The sequence below is a fragment of the Perissodus microlepis genome, chromosome 11 (assembly GCF_051167445.1).
Source record: "Perissodus microlepis isolate ML-2025 ecotype Zambia chromosome 11, ASM5116744v1, whole genome shotgun sequence".
NCBI lineage: Eukaryota > Metazoa > Chordata > Actinopteri > Cichliformes > Cichlidae > Perissodus > Perissodus microlepis.
Genome location: NC_140471.1, coordinates 30,626,281 through 30,647,929, shown reverse-complemented (window position 1 = coordinate 30,647,929; position 21,649 = coordinate 30,626,281). Strand labels below are relative to the sequence as shown.

Below are 21,649 nucleotides of genomic sequence, written 5' to 3'. Positions count from 1 at the left end.
CAATTATCCACCTCAAAGCTGAGCACTTAAGGGGGTGGGGGGGTCTATATTTCCTATCTTCCGTTTGTCCATGAATGCAGCATTGCTATTAGCTTATATATTATAGCCAGGAAGCTACGCTGCTATTCAGATTAGTTTTTAGATTATCGATCACAACAGTTATGTCTTTTAAAAGAGAAGGTGATGATAAAAGCCAGCTGAATCTCCTTAAGGTATGGATCAATTTGCAGCATTTTATGTTGGCTTAATAACAGAGACTTCAGCAAAGAGCACACATGCGGCTAGTGTTAGCATCTTTAAGCTAACAACATATTGTAGTTATTTCTTTGGAAAAAAAATGTAGTAATACTTACATACTATCTAACGTTATTCACTTCGTTTTACAGAAACGTCGTGTGGCAGACCTTTTGTCTAATTTTATTCCAGAAGATGAGGCTGCTCTTATGAAAAACGGAAGGTGAAGTGAACTTAAAAACATTGATATGTTTGGGAAAGACAAACTTGTGTAGCTAATGGCATTAAATTTAATTTATCCCCTTATCTTATAGGTACACTTGCCTTGTGTGTTCCTACCGTCCTGTGTTTGATACAGTCGACATGTTGGCAGTCCACAGAAAAGGAAAGAGGCATCTAGACGGTGAGCACCTTGAACCTGTAAAGTTATTTAAAGCAATTTGGGGACCCAGGGGACCTGAAGTTTCGCTCCCAGTCTTATTAAGAAGCACTGTATCAAGGGTTAGCCATTTGCACAGCATTTCTATCCCTTGTCTTTCGCCCTATTTATTGAGACAGTGCCCCATATTTTAAATGGCTCTGTATTTCTAAAGTCAATGCTGCAGGAGGGGCACTTTTATGAGGTCGTGCTATCATCTGAGGTGCTGTGAAGTGCAGGTTAATATGCCATCCTTGCTACATATGCTACACAAAATCAGAGGAATACAGATGCATAAACTATGCCTATTTAATAGAATCTGCTCAAAAATAAAAGAAAATACAACAATGAAGACTGAAAAGCTACTTGTGAGAGGGAGAAGCTACATAACTAACTGAGGATCAAAGAAAGAGATGTGCTGGTCAGTAGTTGTGTCCTCAGTAAAATGTAAGTCATCAGGCAAAACAACAGTCAAAACAAGACCTGTATTGTAATTTGATGCAGCAGTTGAGAACCCAACAGAGTAAATGAATACACTCAATAAAACTCAAAAGCAGCAGCTAGGGGGAAATTTTGCATTGGATTTGTAGATAATCAAGTCAAGATAACAAAGAGTTGAAATATTGGAAAGTTCAGTAGTTTTTGGATTGCGTCATTGGTAAACTGTTTTTGTGTCTTTTCTAATGCTGCGTCACAAAGAGTAGTTTTGCTTTTCAAATTATCTGGATTTGATATCCCCTCATTATTTGGAAGAATTAAAAACCCAAACAATGATACATTGTAGCACTTTTTTACGCTAAAACTGCATATTTACAAGTACATAGGGATAAGTAAAAATTCCATGCTTTTGAATTTATGTTAGTTTTTCCATCACTTTAAATGGCTGTCAAACAAATTGTACTCTTTAAGTATCCGAGTCTTGTACAACTATCTAATTTTTCTTCACCTCATTTTTTTTTTTTTTTTAAATATCCAACTTTTTTCATTCGGAAAAGCAAAACTCTGTCTGTTGTCTCTTACACAAACAGTCAAAGACAAGCATTTGTACCCTGGAGGTTTTCTTTATTTTCTGATGATTCACTTGAAAAAATGCCAGAAAGTGTATTTTGAATAACAGTATCACCGTATAACATGTATGTTTGATAAGTTACAGCATATAAAAAGTGTTGTTTTTACCTACATTTCGATACCAGTTTAATTTCTACAGTTTGAAGGTAAAGTTTTGCATGTCTTCATTATATATACCAAACTTGCTGTTCAAAGGGAAACGAGTATGATTTTTGTTTCAGGTTTGGTTCATTTTACATTGACTTTTTAGTAAACCCAATTGTTTGTTGTGTGTTCTACTCAGGGCTAAAAGCATTTTATGGCAAGAAAGCACGGCTGAAGACTGAAATAACAAAACGGCAACATGAAAACTATGTCCAGGCTGAAGAAAAAAGGCAGGTCGGTAACTGTTAATTATGCGTTCTCTGTCAAGGTTACAAGTCTCTCATAGCCAACAGAAAAAAGCTGTGTGTTTAACAAAGCAACAACAGATGAGAACCAGCTGGGTCATTCTGCCAGCAGACGGTCAATGAATCATCACAGGAAAAACATCACGAGCTCAACAGATGTAATCTTTCATTACTGCGTGACATTGTTATTCCATGTTGTCTCCTGTTAAATTACTTATGTGGTGCCCGTGTGACTACCATATGACCCTAACAAATTACACCTTACTAAACAATTCAGTGTAGTTGTGTAATGGTGGAAAATATGAGCTACTCTTGTTGTGATTTCAGGAGCCCTCCAGTTCAGCCCCATTACTAGCACAAACACGGAAGCTCACCCATCATGCTTTGTTGAAAACGGTACCATATAACAGCTGTCATAGAAAAACCAGGTGAGTGATTACTTGGTATGAGAGTTGTTGTCTGTATTTAAAGCCATACAATAAAAAACACAATTTAAATTATTTGTCATTCTTTTTAAGTACAGAATCTGAAAAAGTGACAGCAAGCACCAGCTCAAACCCCAGTGACAACATGACATCTGCATGCTGGGAGTCTGGCATTTCAGTGAACACGTCACAAAGTAACTCTACTGTCTGTTCAACAGGTAAGGTCTGCTAGAGAAAATGTTTTATTGTCAGCTTTTATTTTGAGCAAACCTCGGTCATGATTTTTCTTCAACTCCTTTTGTAGCCAATAACGAGCCACATCCATCAAAAGATAATGCCGAATGTCAGGCTGCAGAGAGACAGGAGGCTGAACCCATTACTGCTCAGAGGAAGAGGGAGCTGGAGCACTATCTCAAACTGAAAAGGTGCCTAAATGTTGTGGGACTTTCACTTTCTAATGTTGTACATTTTCACTACTTTTATCACATCTGCATGTAGGTCACTATTAGATTTTCAGTGCATTTCATCTATTTTTTTTGTTGTTGTTGTTTTATCATAGTGACGGGTGGCTGCAAGACCACAGCGGCAAGTGGGTTAAAGACGAGAATGTCGAGTTTGATTCAGATGAGGAAGAGCCGCTTACCCTTGCCCCAGCGCCTGCAAATAAATGAGAGCACCAGAATGGTGTGGACGCACAGATAAAACCTGTACCACAGTGGTACGTTCACGAGGCACAGTGCTGCATAAAACAGACAGCTCAATGTGAAAAAAATATTTAACAGATTTATTCTGTTCATCAGCCTTTTTATGTTTTGTTTTTTTTTAAAGCTACTGAGTGTTCAGCGTCTAACTATTTTTTCCATCCAGGATGTAATCAATAGAGGTTGCTACAGAGTCAGTCTTTATTCAAGTGACAACTTTTCATATCCAGTTATATTTTATGCTTAAGGCTGAACCTTTGTTGGCTTATCATAGTCCACCCTGAAAAGCATTGAGTTGCAGGAAAGTGATAAGAATTAACCAATGGTCTCTGAATTTGAGTACAGCTTACCTATCATGGAGGAAATCCCTCTACACCCATAAAGAGTCCTGAATGGAAGAGTCTGAAATCGTTTACACCTGTGAAAGAGACAAAGCACTCATGTTACCGGCACTTTTCCTTAAAATGTTGTGTGTGAATATTTTTTGTTACATTAAAATCCAACACCGCTCCTCCAATCTGTTGAAAAGATTTGTGTAATGTGACCTCTGCTTGTGACATTCTGTGACATTGTGACATTCAGGTTGTGCTTCTTCATGCGGGCGGGAAGAGCAAGTTTGTCCCAAAGATGTGTTAAGATTTGGCTCTTTTGTCTGCTGCATGTTCGTTTCTCTACTTGCACAAGCAGATTAAGGTAACATCAGAATTCTGGGAAAGGTGATTTTGGAAATATTCATATTCAATACGACTGACCAAACTCTTCATGTTATTAAGAAGTTGGAAAATACTCAAATTGGCATTTGCCTGATTATCTGGCAGAAATTCAGACCATTTTTAAAATCTGTATAGAATTTATACATTAAAACATCTGCCTTAGCTTTAAAGACATAAAGATTAAGACTGAAAAAGTCATCCTGGACTGTTGAACAACTTTCTTCTTTTGTGGTGGATCACTCACAAAACATTGTCCCAACATATGCGATAGCTCTGTTTTTTACAACTTGTTATTGTGATGTAGTTGGGGGTTTGTGTTCATTAAATGAAATTAGTTTTATAAGAAAATCATTCTCATTCTTGATCACCAGGATGTTCTTTTGCAAAAACATCCCGCCTGAACATGAAACATCTTAGAAGTCTGGAAAGACTGGATAGACTGTGTCATCCTCAGTGACATTAGCCTTACATCTTTTTCATGGCTCCCCTAGAATGAAAGAAGCGGGTTTAAAAGCTCGGGCAACAATTTTCAGCTGAACTTCTCCTGACCTTTATAATTATTGTGACTATTTTCATTACCCTTTTCTTGTTCATTGTGTCCTTTCCATTTGAGTTCAGTGAGCTCTGTCTGATACGATCAATTCTCAGCCAGCTTTCCTATAAATCAGCAGCAGATTGGCTGTATTGGTGCTAAGCTGTGCGTTCGTTTAAAGCTCCTCTCAGCACAGTTGGTATAAATTGGATAACATCAGGGTCAGTGGAAGGGGGCAAAGGGACTTAACATGGGTTAGTTTCTGATGACATGGCTAATATGTTTCAGAAGCTCATTCACTTCATTAGTTTGGAGTTAAGAGCGTCACCACGGTCTTAAAACGTCTTTGTAGGGATTTGGAAGTATGTTAGAGCATTTTAAGACAAATTCAAATCTGATATTTCAGTATTACTGTTTACGAAACAGTAGAAGCATAAATACAATGTGGTGAATACATTTGTGACAGTGTTACAGTCTAAAAATACATCCGTGTTTTACTGGAAACTAAGAAGTGGAAGAGAAACTCTCAGAATAGATGTGGTAAGGCAACACTGACTTGGAAGTTTTACACAAAGCCGAATGTCAGTGAAGCTTGCAGTTTTAAAATGTGACCTTTGAGAAATCTAAAAAGCATATGTGGTCTTGTCAAACTTGACATTAGGTGAGAAGTCTTTCAAGAAATGGATTAATGAAACGAGAGGTGGAAGGCAGGGATGCAAGCAATGCTGTGAAAATCCTGAGAGGTTAGCAGCTGTTTCTGCTCATAAATTTCTGTGGGTGCATTAGGGTGCAACCCTCTTAAAGTTAGTTCTTATATTTGGAACAAGGTAACTCAAGCTCAGTGGGCTAGGATCCGTTTCACATTTGCGTTGGGCCGGGTGGGATGTAAAAATAGCTCAGGTGCCTGGAGGAAGTCTAAAGATCAGAAGAAACTGTAAGCGATTAAAGGGCTGTGATTTATTAAATCAAGGGGTTTTTTTGGGGGGGGGGTTACCTAAAATGCTGTATGTGTTAGTTTTAGGAAATAATTTCATATATTTACCACAGAAAATGAGATTATGATTATAACAGTTACGATTATGTATACTGCTGTGAAAAACTATTTGCACCGCTTCTGATTTCTTAAATGTTTCAGATCATCAAGTAACTTTTAATATTAGACAAAGATAACCTGTAGAATGCAGTTTTTAAAGATCATTTCATTTATTAAGGGGAAAAGAGTTATCCAAACCTACTTGCCCCCTAAACCTTATAACTGGTTGTGCCACCCATGACGGCAAAAACTGCAACCAAGCTTTTGTAAGGAATTTTGAATTGAAGGAATGAAGAATTTTGGTCTGCTGTTCTTTGCAGAGTAGTTTTCATGCAGTCACACTGGAGAGTTTTCCTGCATGAACCTGTTTAACGACTCAGTTTTGCTGCCTAAGTGGGCTTGATGCTTCAGGTCATGAAATGATGGCCGGACATTCTGATATTCTGATTCACGGTTCCATCAGTTACCGATCCTGAAGCACTAAAGTGCAAGCCCCAAACCATCACACTGCCACCACCAGGTTTGACTGTTGGTTTGCTGTTGTTTTTTTATGAAATGCTGTTAGCTTTGTGCCAGATTTACCCCACTCAAGCCTTCCAGAAAGTTCAGCTTTGTCTCATCAGTCCCCCAACATTTTCACCAAAGTCTTGGAGATCATCAAGATGTTTTTGGGGGAAAAATATGAGATGAGCCTTTGTTCTTTTTGGTCAGCTGTGATTTCTCTCTTTGGAACTCTCCAATGGATACCATTTTTGCCCACTCTCTTTGTTATTGTTCAATCATAAGGGAGGCTTTTGGTTCTTTAGATGTTATGCTGGGTTCCTTCGTGACCTCCAGGATGAGTTCTTGATGTCCTCTTGGAGTCATTTTGGTAGGTTGGCAATTTCTGGTACGGTTCACCATTGTTCTAAGTTTGGTCCATTTGGGGATAATGGCTCTCGCCGTGGTTCGTTGGAGTCCCAAAGCCTTCCCATATAGATGTCAAGGACTTTGTTTTTCTTCTGATCTTGAGTCTAAATGTTTTAGCCGGCTTCACTTTGTCAGTCAGGTTTTATTTAAGTAATTTCTTGATTCAGGTGGTTAATCACAGATGTTAATTCATTGTTTACAAGATGGCAATTATTTGATGGACACAATTTTGAAAAAAAAATGCTGTCACTTTTGTAAACAGCAGTTTGTCCAGTATCAGTGGCTCAAATACAGATTACTCACAACCTGTAGATAGTCTCCTTAAATGTGCCAAAGTATGATTTTTTTTTTCTTGGTGCATTTAAAACAATATTTGTTGAGTATAATATTTATGTGTGCAATAAGAATTAGAAACAATAAAATTAAACTTACCAAACAATTACAAAAAATAATCGAATATATATTTTTATTTAAAGTATTTACAGATTTTTCCCCCCTCTCCCACAGATGATGTAGCACCACATTGAGTTAGTGAATGAAAATAGAAAATAACTATTTGTTTGGGTTGATGTTGGTGACGCATAAACTAAAAGCACAAAAAAGACACTTCAGGTTGTGCTTGTGATCTATACATGCCTTTATGAGAAATTCAGCAACCTACAAAACTCTTGCTGCAGTAAATGAAATGAATGGTTGAACATGGATGTTAGACATGGTTTCCCCCAGGCACAGTGACCAGAATTAATTTGGGAGAATTCATTCAGCTCTGCTGCACCACAGTGAGCTGGCACAAGAGTCATCCGTTTTTGCAGGCTCCGATGGGCTAATGGTTGCTTTTCTGCTCACTCCTTGTCGTGTTCATCTTAATCTTTGCTGACGAACTATGTAAAAGAGAGAAGATGCCGATTTCATATTCTGTTGCACAATCCAATAACACTTTAAATGATTCCTTGTATTATACATGAATATTTCAAGACTATCTGCCCATGGATTCAGGTTTCTTACTCATGTCATTGTTTCGTGTGATGGCCATGGCGGCTCTGGCTCGGGGACCCTGCTGGGTGAAGTGGTAGCCAAATCTCAGGATACTGGAGTTGTTCTCCAACATGGAGGCAATCTCCATCTCAACCGAGTCTCCAAGTTTTTGTCGCTATATGATACATGAAAGGATAACACAATCAAACACTGAGTCCTTTTTTCCATTGTGAATTAAATTTGAAAGCAGTAAGAAAAGCATGTCATTGGGTATGAGTATTAACTCAGTTATTTCGTACTTGGACAATAAAAATTAGGATGTCTTGTTTTGGTTGCTGTGCATAAGTCTTTTTTTATATGTTACCATGAAAATGGGAAATACATGCAGTGATGGAAATGGCAAAGTTTGCACAGTTCTAATGAGCTTGAAAATTAATAGTTAATAGTCTTTTAGGCAGACTTGTAATTTTTTTAAAATAGTCTTCAGGAACAGTTCTCCAGGCTTCTTGAAGGACATTTAAAGCTTCTCTGCCAAGACGATCCCACACTGCTTCAGTAATGTTCAGGTCCAGCCTCTGGGGAGGTCATTCCATGTTTCATTGTGTTTTTCAATTAAATTTCTTTCTTTTTTTTTTAGATTACACTGCACATCATGCTGAAATATGCCAAGTCTTCGGCTAATAGCTCTTTTGGAATCGCTTTGTTGGTACAAAATTACAATTTAATGTATGTAAAACTGTAGTTGTTGGCATTGTTTTGCACACAAATGGTACGTTTGTGTGCCAGGCTTAAATTATTCTACAGGTGAGTGTTAAAGTGGCTTGCAAATTATCAGCTGTAGATGCACAGCGTGTCCAATAATTTGTTTCTAACCTGGTTGTCAATCTTGAGCTCCATCAGTGTGGCGTTATTAGCCATTGCTTTGATGATCGCCATCATGCCATCTGCAGTGATGAAGTTAGACTCGATGTTAAGACTCTGTAAGCTGGTGTTCTCCTGCAGCATCTCAGCGCATGCCTAGAAACACAGACAGAAATGCACATTGTAACTATATTTTTCTTCCACATTTTAAAAGCTCTTAAGGACTTGTTTTTTATAGTCAGGTGGCAGACACATTCGGATATAAACTATAGTTTACCACAGTGCATCTGAAGATCAGGTGACAAAGAAAAGGAGATCTTTATAGAATCTGAAGGAAAACTTCAGTCATTGCAATTAATCTCTTTTTATGTGAAACAATAATAACACAGTAGAGGTACAACAGTACCTTAAGTTGATATTTTACACTACAAATAAATATCCTCTAATACCCTCAATCAAGAGTCATTCAGTAAACAAACAGATCTATAGCTAGAATGAGATATAAACTGTAAGACATTTCTAAGATTTTTATATCAAAGAAATAAATACCATAAAAATTTATTTAAACTTTGAGGAAATTTGCTGTCATTGGCAAGCAGTTGATAATTACAGTGGGTAATTTACTCACATATGCCACAGGGTCGTTGCTTCGGGTTGCAGCGATGCTCAGAAACTCCACGTGAGAGTTTCCTTTCATCGCTTCAAAGATCTCTTTTAGTGTTGGGATGGGAATGTCCTGCAAGGAAAATACGGGAATGTTCAGTTCGCAAACAAGGAATACTTGATAAGCTTGCAGATCCGGGTTTTGCAGCCAAGGATCAGTATAGCAAATGACATGAGCTGGTTCACTGAAACGATTGTGTAATATTTGTTGTCATATGGGAAATTAATCTTGTTTGGGAGTTTAAGGACTCTGAGTCCAGCTTCAAGCTCCCTTTGACAAACATTTTTTTTATCTGTGCATAATTTTTCCATAATTGTGACGTTCCAATGAGCTGACCTTGATGTTGTTAAGGTTGACTTCAGTCAGACTGCTATCATTGTTGTGAATTCTCTCCAGGGTTTCCTCCACATTGGTGGGGTTTGGAGGTTCTTCAGGGAAGACCTTGAAGGGATCTGGTTTCACAACGCCTGAAGGAGATAAATGATCACAACTGAGGCTACAGTGTAAACGGTACACAATAAAACATACAGTACTGTCACATTTCTGTCTGCATTTCATTTTGACGTCTGTCTGTGTGAGTATAAGCAATAGCTCATAAATGTCTTTGGCTTTCAGACATACTGTTGATGCCCTCGGTGTTGGCGATGGTGCCTGTGGTGCCCAGAGCATCGTAGTACTGCTTGTTACTCATCAGCGTGTACATTCCAAGGATAGCTGTAAATACAGGAAAACAATCACCATAAATACATTCATATAAAAATATCTATACTATTTGAATAAAATCAGAGAGTTGTGCTCCTGTTATACTTATTTTTTAGCTAGTTTTAATGGTGTGTCCTGTGTCCCTGTACTGATATACCAAAGGCAAGTTTGTTAATATTGCTTTGCTAGGACAAAATGTTTCTGTGGCGAGGACAAAACCTAAAGTGCCACAGTTAGTTTTTCCTTTTCCTTCATCTCCTGTGTGTGTCTATATGTGTGTGCACGGGTGTTTGATGAGATAAGGAAACTGTTGTCTGAGTTCAGTGGGGACTTCTAATCTTACACTTTCGAGGGGCCCCCAAGGAAGTAAAGATACCCTGCACAATACACAACTTTCAGGGTCAAGCTGTGGGCCTCTAGAATTCTTAGTGTTATTATAGCTGACATTGAGACAGTGTTAATTTGTGACCACACAAAGTTAGAAGAAGAGAAGACTCTGTTTAGGGGCACCTAAAGTATTTGTCAGGTCAAACTAATCCTAAAAATACATCAATAGCAAGTATTTAGAAAAGGTGAAGGAAGTACTGCTTTTCTTAAGTAACACTAACTATATCTTTGCATCATTCCTATTGCATTAAGTTGAAGTTATAGTTCAGTGTTCACTGGCTTTTTTGTTTTCCTGTTTTTAGGTTTGTTATGGAGGTTGCCAGTGGTCACAATCCGCAATATGCTGACCCATGTCTGTCAGCTGTTTGATGTGGTAGTGCAGGACGGGCGTATCGCATTTAGATTTTCTTAAACAGCTGACACCTCAGCAAAACAAAAACAATAACACTGCAGGACAATAAAACCAAGACATTCACGTGATGCACAATAATTGTGTTCAGCGTTAGATGTTAAAGATAATTATTTATACCTTTGTTGTTTTACAGTAACTGCTAACATATGCTAAAATTGTGATGTAAAAAGATATTCTACTGCTTTTACATGTTATACCTCTAAGCTTAACTCTATAGCAATATGAGCTGATCATAAATGCTATAAAGACCATTTCAAAATACAAAGAATACCTGTCATATTAGAGTAGTAATGTCAAAGTAGCATTTACTGCTGAAATGTAGCAAAGAGGAACCCAAACTGGAAATATTAAATAAGAACCTCACAATCTGCATATTACTGCAGGATTTAGTATTGTGTTATTTTATTGTGTTTAATATGCACTGTAATATTATAGTATCATAATATTCACGGTAGTTTTAGTAGTTTGAAGATTAGGTGACAATATACTGTGATAGTTTTTTTTCCCCAATTTCTGCCGTTTATCATTGGATAAAATTACTGTTGTCTTCATTATTATATTCATGTGAACTAGAAAAAAACAATAGAACTTATGCAAAAAAATAGAACTTACACTTATATAAAATATTTACAAATTACTTATACAAATGAATACCTTCTACAGCTGTTGAATCGTGGCTTCTTTTTCTATTGCTGTTACTCTTTACAACCAGGAGGAGGCAGACTTCAAGTTGTTTTGTGGTTGTTTTTTTTTGCTCTTGTCAAAACGTGCCAGGTCCAAAGTCTCTGACAAACCAACTGCTGTGACAGCAACACCTCCCTGCATAGCACCTTCCCACCAACCTCCTCATTCAATGTTGGAGTGTTTCTAACCATGGGAAGGTCCTTGTGTGTGTGTGTGTGTGTGTGTGTGTAGCGGTTAAGGGGAGTATTTGCCATGGACACCCATGCCATCCTAAAGTGGCTAAATACGCTAACAACAACCTAAAAAAAATTAATGCTGGAATTCTTTTAAATAAACTGAGATAAATCTAAATAAATCAAGACAAGATCAATTTAAACCAATTAAAATAAACTGCTATTGTCTTATATAAATCAAAATCCTTAAGTGATTTGTTGGACATGCCAGCCAGGCTATTCACTCCCTTCAGTCTGTTTGCCAGAAAGCCCCAACAATAGACTGACAGAGGCTAACCGAGGTTTAATCCCCATCTGAACTCTATCCAAGCTTAAAACGGCGGTCTCTCTGTCAGACTCATGGTGCTGGACAAACATGTTCCCCTACTATGCCTTTCCGGATGCCTGCCTGCCTGTTTGGCTCATCAGGGGAGTCTAACCGCCTGTTCAGGGTTTCACACTCAATAAAGCATGTTTTATGTTTCAGTTTGACTTTGCCTAAAATACCATCCGGCATTTAGGATTAATGGTGTGTAGAGGATTTTAGAAAATCTAAGGTTTTCCGTTTTCATTTTTTCTGCATTTGCAAAGCAGCTCTCACAAATAGGTCTTGTCCAATTACTGATGAGCAACGTAACTCACTGAGGAAGGCTGTAAGGGTTTTGATTTCCTCTATAACATTTAAGAAACCCAGAAAGGGCATTGCACAGGATACTGTTAACTTTGACAAAGCTGCAGTTGTCATACTGTCACTACATTTTCTTTAGTTTGGCTGTTTACCACTACTACTAACCTAAGATGCATTAGTACATTAAAAAATGTCAAAATCACCTCTTAAATGATTTCATTATTCAAGAACAAAGCAATCCAACAAGTGTGAACTTTTTGTTTTTTAATTTCAAGTTTCTGGAAACATGGAAAACTGAGGCTTTATCTGCAAACACAGGATGTTTTAAACAGATACAATATCTTTGCCTCCACCATCCCCATGTCCACTCCACCCTTCCTTCGGTGGCCTGGAGCCAGGCCTATTTATTTTTGTGTTGCTGAGCGTGGGGAATTGGACCCCGTCACATGTTTGGCCATGTCATTAACCGAGCTGTCTCAGTGTTGAGGGAAACAATATAAAGCTAGCAGTAGAAAGAGAATGGATCTGTATAATAGAACTATGTGGGTCAAAGCCGCTGTGATGAAAACACTGAGGTCACAGTATGCTGTGCATGTCATTGTTGGTTAATAAGCACCGACTGGTGGGAAATTGCACGAGGACAAACAGATGACATCACACAAAAAATATGTAATTACAGACATTTTTGCATGTCATAGGTGAGTCGGGGTCTTGGTGTTATGAATGCCGGCTCATTAGTACGGCTTACTGGGACAGAACCATTGCTAATATTCGCATTTAACACTTTATTTTACCCATTTCATCCCTCACAAAAGTACAAGAGGGCAATGGCTCTGGTTTTAAAAAGATGTTTGGTTATGTAGAAGTCTATGAGAAAATGACCCTTCAGCTCCTTTGTCTGTGATCTCAGTAAACATTTCCCTAACAAGTTTACGGTCTCAGTCTCTAGTTCCAAATCTTATCAAATAAACACAATGTTCATTTTATAAATTATGGTCCTCATTACAGTTGGAATGAATGATAAAGCAGCGTATGTTTTACTTCACAAGTTGCTGAGCATGCACTGTTCCTTGATTTCTCAGTCAGATCTGTTCACTGGACACGATGAGCAGATCTGACTGAGAAATCTGTTTCCTACTGTATGTATGTGATTCAAGAAGGCAACACTGGTTCCCCTCATTACAGTATTAGGGAGAGAACTAACTAAAGGACTATTCCTTAAATTTGAGATTGCTGTTATGTTTTGTCTTTTGTGCATCCTGGGATAAACTGCCACCCTGTCCAGTATGCACCCAACCTCTCCAACTTCCCTGCAAGCCTCCACTGGATAAGGGGATGGATGGATACATGGGGGTTTTTTTTCTAAGAACTTGTGGTCAGAGTAATAGTTGCAGTTCCCTTTTACCTGTGATTACCTGTAGGATCGTTAGATGTTTAGCTCCTGAAATACAGACTAAATATAGAGTTTGGAATTATCTGCAGCCTGATAAAGCCTGTCATAAAAGCGCACTGTTTACTAAGTTGCACTTGTAAAAAACCAATGTATATAGTATATATACTACATAAGTATAGTGCTGCCATTGCTATTAAAACAATTAGTAGTAATAGTAAACAGTAGCAATAGTAAATCTTACCTGCAATATCGCACATCTCTGCATCAGTGGCATTTTTCAAGGCCTCCTCTAGCTCTGGTTCCAGGATCACCTGCTCATGCAGGGGGATCTCTGGTGGTTTCTTGGCCACAAAAGGCTTTCCTAGATACAGAAAGAAAAAGATGATAAATAAGAAGACAAAGGCAGCCAAAAGGGTAGCAAAAGCCAAAAAAGGTAGTTAAAAAGAACTACAAAATATCTGATGTTTGTTTATATATATATATATATTTCTTAATGAATAATTAATAATTTCACTTCTCATAAAAGCTTTATTTGTATGATTTTTCCCAAAACATATCACAAATGGAGCTTTAATAAACTCAGGTTTCACTTAATCCTACATGGTGCTTTCTCAGCTCTTTTTTGTGCTCATTTATCTTCACAATTTCAGTGGTGAATCCCAAGAACATCTGCTTTTTGCATCACTAGTTTCCATTTATTGCAAATTCTATTGTTGATATTAGTGACTAACTATACCCAATTGAAAGGGGAGATATTGAAAGTGCTTAGATAGATTTTTACTGTATGTTCAAACTTTAGCCTGAAAACAAAATTAAATGACTTGCTGCATATTATGTAACAGGACACCTACATAAATCCTCAGACAAAGAATCTGCTTTCCCACCTTTCTTTTCACCGGTGAAGGGCACCAGGTCCTCCCTGTCCTCGTGCTCCAGGGCCTGCTTCTCCAGGTGCTTCATCAGGGCGTCACGGTCAAATGGCCCCGTCGGGGTCTTCTTTGTCTGATCTCGTTGCCGAAAGCCAGCTGGCAGCATGGCATTCTGGGAGAACATCGGATCATATTATGTTGATGGGAAAATAAGACTAAATTAGTAGAAAGTTTTAGGTATATCAAATGATCTGAACAGAGAAGTTAAAAACTTTTTCTTTTATGAAAGAAGTCACTAAAATGAAATGTAATTTGTAACCCATGCACTTTCTGCATTGTAGAACCATGTTATTTTATCTTTATAATTGGGTAATGTTTGATATGGCAACACTACAGTTTACTGACTGAGAGGTATGCTTTAAAACTTCACAAACTTTACTCTCCTGCTAGTAAAAAATTTAAAAGTAACAAAGGGTAAAAAAAAATGTAGTTCTTGCTTTAGATGTCACATACTTCCCACATGTCTGATGGTTAACAAGCTACTCCTGATGTCGGGTAGATTTTAGGCACAAAGGTAAGACTTGTGAATGTCAGGAACCAGCTATTAAAGCCCTGTGACACTGGAAAAGCAGGTTTTAGGTCAAATCATCCATACCTCAGGGTCCATCTCCTGCAGCTCATACTCCAGCTGATCCAGCTCCGCGGCACTAAGGCCTTTGAGGATGGCATCCTCATCAATGTCCCTGGGGTCTGACATGGTTCCTGAGGCTGTGACTCACATATACACACACACACTCATACACACTGCTGCGCACCCCTGGGTGAGAGGGCACTGCCAGTAAAAAAGGGGGAAAAGGAAGAGAGGACAATCAATCTTTATACTCTCTTATCTAAAATCTTTTTTCTGTCGTCCCTTGGCTTCTTTTACTGTGTCCTATTTCCAACCCTCTTTTACTTATCTTGTGCTGTCATTTATTATGTTAGAAAATCTTACAATAATATCAGTTTCATTGTAAAAAGCTTAGCTTTGACTGTTAATCATGCAAGACAAAGGAGTGACTGAGTACTGTTTTAGCATTACTATAGCCTACATTAAACATGTTGCAGTGTAAACACAGGCTTTTGAAATCCTCAGCCAGATGCTAACAGAGGATGTTACAGCTCATGATCAGAAAGCTTAATCCGCAGATCTACTGACTATATAAGTAAATGATAAACCACCCAGCTCTTATTTTATCTGGGATCCTCTTGGAAACCTGTCAAGGACCACAAGGGGTCCCCTTCTTTGCATTTTGTCAACCACTGTCCTTGGCAAGTAGCGTCATGATCTCCTATCAGCTGCCCTATCCAGAGTGCTTCAATAATGCTATTATGATAATAATAGATGCGCTTCCAATAATACATCTGCAATACTCAGGAAAGCAGTGTCTGTGGAAATATGCTACAGCAGCCCCCAGATCACATTCTTGCATAGTCTTTATTTTCACCTTAAAGCAAACTGCAGCAGAAGAGCCCACTGATGCTTTGCAGTTTTAACAGAAGAGAGTCAGTGACACGAAGAAGTGTAAGCAACGAAAGACTGAGAGCGAGAATGAGGTCTTTGTAACTTTAAACCCTCAGCTTACCACACAGTGACTAAGAATAGTCAAATGGAGAGAAGAGAGGAGTGGAAAGTGCAATCCCTTATTTATCATTGACAGACACTCGCTGATACAGTTTGGACCCACCCGAAACATATCTGCACCCAGGGATGAAAACTCAGTGGCACAGTTATGCTTTTGACACATTAAAACATTACAGTTAATTCACACCAGCCTCAAATAACAAAGAGCGTGGTCTACATACAACACCACAGGGCTCCCCAAACATGAAAATACCACAGTGACAGAACATGTATACATCTGGGTCAAAGTATGAGTAATGCAGCTATCAGGTTAAAGGGCCAGTGTTTTCATTTTTACTCCAAATTTTTTCCCAACTTGGTCACAGAGCGAAAACCATTGCAGATCAGGTCATACAATATTGTATTTTGCAGGCAGTCTGCTAGCGTGATGTCAGAAACCACTCACATCTATAACTCCGAGTGTTTTATAGCAGGCAGTTCTTTTGCATGACAACATAATCACGTGCTCAAGGATGGATTAGGACAGCATAATTCGGAGTAACTTTCCACTATCCAAAGTGATCTGAAAAGTGTACTTTTCCAGCACTCAAATAACTCTATTGTGGTTGCGGGGTTTTGTGTTTCAGGGTGCTCTTGTTCTTTATTTTCATTTATACTGAAACAAAGTTTGTCGAAACACATTCAAGATGGTCCAAATTAGTGACTGCATATGTGCAGCAGATGTCAAGTTTCTCATTTCCATTTTTAAATGAAGTGAAAATAAAAGCTGTGTATCAAGATATAAATTATTTATAACAATGGTTTACAACATACAAATGAGCCACATCCTCTTTTAAGATTTTCACTTGTTTTCTTGAACATTGTTTTTTCAAAACAAAAGCACAAACACATGAAAAAGCTGAAACATTTAACACACAAAATTTCTGATATGAAAAGTTGAATAAGGACATCGGCCTGAGGTGGAAAGGCACACCTTGTGTTTGTTTGTAAGGCCCTGTGAGTTTGTTGTGTCACCAGAGTTTCTCTAGAAAGTCAGTAAAAAATAATGTCCTGACACAACACAACCAAATGAGTTGGTTTCCCTGACGACGCCATGGGAACTTGGTTACCATGGAAATAGAACTGAACTGCACTGTTCTGCATTATTCCACAAGCTCTAAATAACTTTGCGATTAATGGGCATTCTATTCTATACTATTCTATTCTATTCTATTCTAATCTGTTCTATTCTATTCTACTCTATTCTATTCTATTCTATTCTTCGTAAAGCGTCTGACACTGAAAGCTTGTTTGTGTTCTTAGAGTCACTGATCAGGTTACATTTTATTAGAAAGGGCAGACAGACACACACAAACACACACACAAACACACAAATATGCATACACATACAGGACAAAACAATGACATACATCAATTTCACGACCTAACCTAACCAAAAGCCATGTTTCTACCCATAAAATTTCAAATCTTTATTGTGGGGATTTCTTTTCATGCCCACAGTAAAGTCTAGTCCCCACACATAATGTGACTGTGTAATACACATATGAGTGAAAACTCTGAATACAGAGTTTTTTAAACAAGATATAGGCCATTAAATTATATTGTACCCCACAAAATGACATATACTAAAGTATATCTTTATTTTCATCAACACTGTGTGCCTCTAATGTGTAAAGCCAGGGACGCAAACACTGGATCGCATAAACGAGTGTTGAGGAAGATAGAGGAGATTTAAAAGATGCAGCTTACAGGACAAGGTGGGGCATCAATCTACTTAGACTCACTTTTTACCACGGATGAAAGGTTTTACCAGTCTCTTGACAGTAAAGCTCCCCCAGCTCTTTAAACTAGACTCATAGCTATAAAAAAAAAAAACCCACTAAATATCAGTCAGCTACAGAGTCATTCATCTTTTGCTGGACCATCATGTCACAGATGCAGACAAAAATGCTTTAATGTGACTACAGATCAATAAAAGTCATTACAGTGAACTCCTTTTTTAAAATGCCTTTTTTTCACAGAACACTGTCTGGTAATCTGTCAAATCAAATCAATAAATTGGTAAATTTAAAGACGCATTGTGGGGCTTTTTTCTATAATAAAAAGAAAACTAATGATGTAATCTGCAATGCCTGATAAATGTCATTTTTTACCTATTCATATATATTTATGTTATTCTGACTCATGCATTTGAAGCCGGCAGTGTAATAAATCCAAAACATTGTGACATGAAAAAAATGAGGCCAACTAGATCATTCATTTTTCCCTTTTTTTAAAGTGGTTTCTGGCCAAACTCAGCTCATGTGATTTGCCTGCTGTCAAGCCTTTGAGCCTTACTTATTGATGAGCTAAATACATGGCTGTTCTGACACTTGAGCTGAGAGTGAGGGCTCAGACAACTGGATACCAACAACCTGCCAGCGCCGAAGAACATATTTTCTTAACTTATAGAGGCTTGAAGGGTCACATAATCACAAAGGGAAGATAGATTAGCGGGAAAATGACAAATCAGAAAGATAACCTTCAAAGTATCAAAAGGCAAAACTACCACTGAGACATGAAAACTACAAAACAGAGTCAAAACTTTACAATTTTGAGGGAATTGCTTGCCGTCAGCTTTGGTAGACTATAGAAAATAGCACTCTGGTAAACTAACAGTCTGATCAAATGATGTGTTTTGACACATTCCAGGAAGCCCCTGTCCACATTGGAAACAGATGGTGTATTTGTGCATATGCATCTGTCTCCAGCAGTCCCAGCAGGGTTTCTGCATGATAGATAGCAAAGTGGGTGTGGAGCAGTGCAGTGACCGTCACCTGCCGCTGCCAGCTGGCTCTGGACCGTTCTTTTTCCAGTTAAAATCTCAACCATGTCCTGCACCTGCAGCTGCTCTAGTTATAGGAGTCGTGACCTCAGCTAAGCCTGGCTATAAATGTACAGCTACATGTTATTGATGTTTCATTGAAATACAATTTTTTTTTCACCTTTTGTGAAATCAAAAAAGTCCAATGGGTCATATTTTTTCTGTTTTGATCTGAAAAAGTTTTTTTTTTCAAATTCAGATAAATTTGATTCTTTGTTTCAGATAAGACTGTGTCATTTTACGTAAACCTTAAACCATCTCTTGAGATAAGTACTGCTTTTGTAAGCAGCATTCAATCCAGGTCCCTTTTAACCCATTGCTTTGACTCATTTGTATAAACTGTTTTTGTATCAAGTAATTCTACCTACTAAAAATTAAAACTAGAAACTAAATGTTATTTTAGCTGTAAATCAAAGACTGTCGCTATTGACATATCCCCCACTCTCCTTTGATTAGATCACACCTATGCAGGCCAACTTCATATAACTTGCTCAAAGGGAGCAAAAGTCCAGTCAGTCAGAATAACTGAGCTCACAGGGCAAATTTCAGCTAAGACTGATAAGCACACGGAGTTTTCCTCAACAGGAACAGACGCCTGGTCTCCACTCCCCTTGATGACTGCACCTATTAAACCAGTGTTAAGCCAGTGTTACAGTTTCTGCATCTACAACTATGCCCGCTTGGGTCCAAGTGACATAAATTTGTTTTGATCACACAAGCTTGTTTGAGCAGACACTACACTACACTGTGCACTGCTCAGGCACAATGTAGTGTCTCCAGGCATATGCCAAGAAGACCTGAAAAAAGTGGAATAAGAACAACTGCTCATCTGTGGTGTCTGCAGCTGTCATTGTGTGTGTCTGCAACAATTAAAATCCTGCCCTTACAAACCTTCTATCTCAAGCCATCTATTGAGTTTCTACAAGCATTTTCACAACTATGTTGTCTACAGCAGCTCAAGTATTGAAAGATTTCAATGCTTGAACTTCTGTGAAGTTATTTGAAGAAAAAAATGGGTGCAGCTTCATTTTGGAGCAACGATTGTTAGAGGTCTGAAGGATAAAAGCACTTATTGTGAATGCATTAAAACCATGACTCACTATAAGGTAACTTTTATCATCGTATAACTTTTATTATATTTAATTTAATTGCAAGGAGTTCTAATGAATACATGTCAAAGTACTGCATTTAAGCAGGCAGCAGGGATGAGTTACAGTGCATTTTACAAGTAAAAGACCATTACAAGCGTCTAGATTTCATAGTGACAAAGGTTACGCACTCATAAATGCTCCAAGATGATTTACACTCTGCTTCTGTGTCAGTGCATTATCTTTCCTGGAACATAAATAAACTTTAAAGGGATTTCAAATACTGCACTGCACTGTTTCCCTTGCTCTTTTGGTAGATCCAATTTTCTGTAATGTTAGCAGAAAAAGTTTTTTTTTCTTTTTGCTCGTGAGCAGGCTAAGGCCTCGTTCTGCCACCGAGAGCTCAGAAGATTTGTCACCAACGGCGAGCCATCTTCTCCACGCCTTACCGACCAAGTGTAACATTCCAAATCACCCTTCAGCTTAATTTTAGCTTCACAAGTCAGCTACTTACAGCTGTGTGAATCCTCCCCAGCTTGGGTTGCTCCGTGAGACCAAGTTAGAGCACCATTTTGAGCACCCTAAGAACCACTTTGCTGGGGGGTTCCATTAAAGAAATTCATTTTTAAGACATACTGTGGCTTTCACTAACATTGTACCTGAGCCAAAAAACCCAAAAGGTCCCATCTACATAAAACGAAAGGTCCCTGCTTTTAATATAATTACACCATTCAATCCCAAAAGACAATCTGACCCAGTGATAATAGTAAAACATCAGTGACTAATGGATGTTAAATGGAGAGGACGAGCAGGCCACGTGTAAACTTTAGCCTTTTCTGGTTTCCAAACTTTGCAAACTCCTGAGACAACATCTCCAAATCCCCAGTGACAAATTACTTACACAGTGATGGCCAGCCTACAAATACCATACTGATAGATTCATTTAAGTGAATGTCTTTTAGATGCTATAGCTGGGAGAGAAAAAAAAACTCATTTCTGATTTATAGTTAAATCAACCACAAAACTATTTTTGGACAATACCATTTGTCTAGCACCTTTCTCCTATTTTACAAACACCTCATAGTGACACAACAGAGTGTGGATGGAGGAAAGCCCCACAAAGAGGCAAAGAGAGAGATTAAAGTGTGAATCAACATGCCAGTAAAAACTCACTGAAACAGGCACAGAGAGCAGCCTCACACCTACCTTCACAGAAGTGCAGTGCTGAAGCCCCTGGGCAAGGCAGAGCCTGCTGTCAGAGAAACTTGTTTCTCTTTTTTCCCTCCTCTCACTCTCTCTCGACCCCCTATTTCTCCCCCCCCCACCCCTCTCTCCTGTGTGTCAAGCTTCAGGGCTGCTATGCTGAGACCGGCATACTGACAGCACTTTGAGAAGTCAGCATTTTATTATTTTGGCTGTGTGACGGAGGTGGTAGAGAGTCGTGTAGAAAGGGGGGCGAGAGAGAGAAAGAGAGAGAGACTGAAGTGGGGCATCAACCACATTCATCATTCAATTAAAACTTAGCGGCGGGCAGAAGGAGGATGGCTGACATCTAGTGGTCAGAGCTGAGATGTACATCAAAACGGTAAAACTTCAAACCTTTTTTATTTCAGTAGGTGTTTTGGTTTTGTTTGATTATATTTTATTGTTTTTTACTTCATTTGGCAATTCATGTTCTTGGAGTTAAGTTTGCTTTAAATGAAATGTGGTATATAAATAAAACTGCCATTTCAATCAGAAATGAGATGACACGCTCAAATTAACTGCACCTTTATCACACTTTTGTCTGTTTTATCATTGCTTCATTGTAAATTTTTTGCTTTGATAAAGTAAAGAATTGTACTTCAGAAAGCATCATTTTGGCA

General features: G+C 38.3%; 2 protein-coding genes across 3 annotated transcripts; one reads left to right on the top strand and one right to left on the bottom strand.

Moving 5' to 3' along the window:
* Positions 1-62: 62 nt before the first annotated feature.
* Positions 63-9,408, top strand: scnm1 (sodium channel modifier 1). Of its 2 annotated transcripts, XM_084944071.1 has the most exons (9): positions 63-212; positions 387-457; positions 549-637; positions 2,004-2,098; positions 2,437-2,537; positions 2,628-2,752; positions 2,839-2,959; positions 3,094-3,252; positions 9,319-9,408. In XM_084944071.1, the coding sequence occupies exons 1-8, from the start codon at positions 162-164 to the stop codon at positions 3,203-3,205; spliced, it is 765 nt and encodes a 254-aa protein (XP_084800197.1). In that variant the 5' UTR covers positions 63-161; the 3' UTR covers positions 3,206-3,252; positions 9,319-9,408. The 2 variants fall into 2 exon arrangements, with proteins under 2 accessions (XP_084800197.1, XP_084800196.1); XM_084944070.1 differs by lacking the exon at positions 9,319-9,408 and having other exon boundaries at positions 3,094-5,452.
* On the bottom strand, positions 6,869-21,101 carry tmod4 (tropomodulin 4 (muscle)). Its single transcript, XM_084944069.1, has 10 exons — positions 20,991-21,101; positions 14,865-15,041; positions 14,225-14,381; positions 13,582-13,701; positions 9,544-9,636; positions 9,259-9,389; positions 8,887-8,994; positions 8,271-8,414; positions 7,428-7,572; positions 6,869-7,303 (listed from the first exon to the last, which is right to left on the bottom strand). Exons 2-10 carry the CDS (start codon positions 14,964-14,966, stop codon positions 7,281-7,283), a joined length of 1,023 nt encoding a protein of 340 aa, XP_084800195.1. The 5' UTR covers positions 14,967-15,041; positions 20,991-21,101; the 3' UTR covers positions 6,869-7,280.
* Between the last annotated feature and the right edge of the window lie 548 nt (positions 21,102-21,649).

Bases quoted from the DNA above. Each gene is read 5' to 3' on its own strand.
- tmod4 (XM_084944069.1), bottom strand. From the start codon at position 14,966: ATGTCAGACCCCAGGGACATTGATGAGGATGCCATCCTCAAAGGCCTT. The intron at 8,415-8,886 runs GTGAGTAAATTA...CTGTGTTTCTAG, and splicing joins GCAACGACCCTGTGGCATAT to GCATGCGCTGAGATGCTGCA. The intron at 7,304-7,427 runs GTAAGAAACCTG...TCTTTTACATAG, and splicing joins CACACGAAACAATGACATGA to TTCGTCAGCAAAGATTAAGA.
- scnm1 (XM_084944071.1), top strand. From the start codon at position 162: ATGTCTTTTAAAAGAGAAGGTGATGATAAAAGCCAGCTGAATCTCCTT. The intron at 213-386 runs GTATGGATCAAT...TTCGTTTTACAG, and splicing joins GCCAGCTGAATCTCCTTAAG to AAACGTCGTGTGGCAGACCT. The intron at 2,753-2,838 runs GTAAGGTCTGCT...CTCCTTTTGTAG, and splicing joins CTCTACTGTCTGTTCAACAG to CCAATAACGAGCCACATCCA.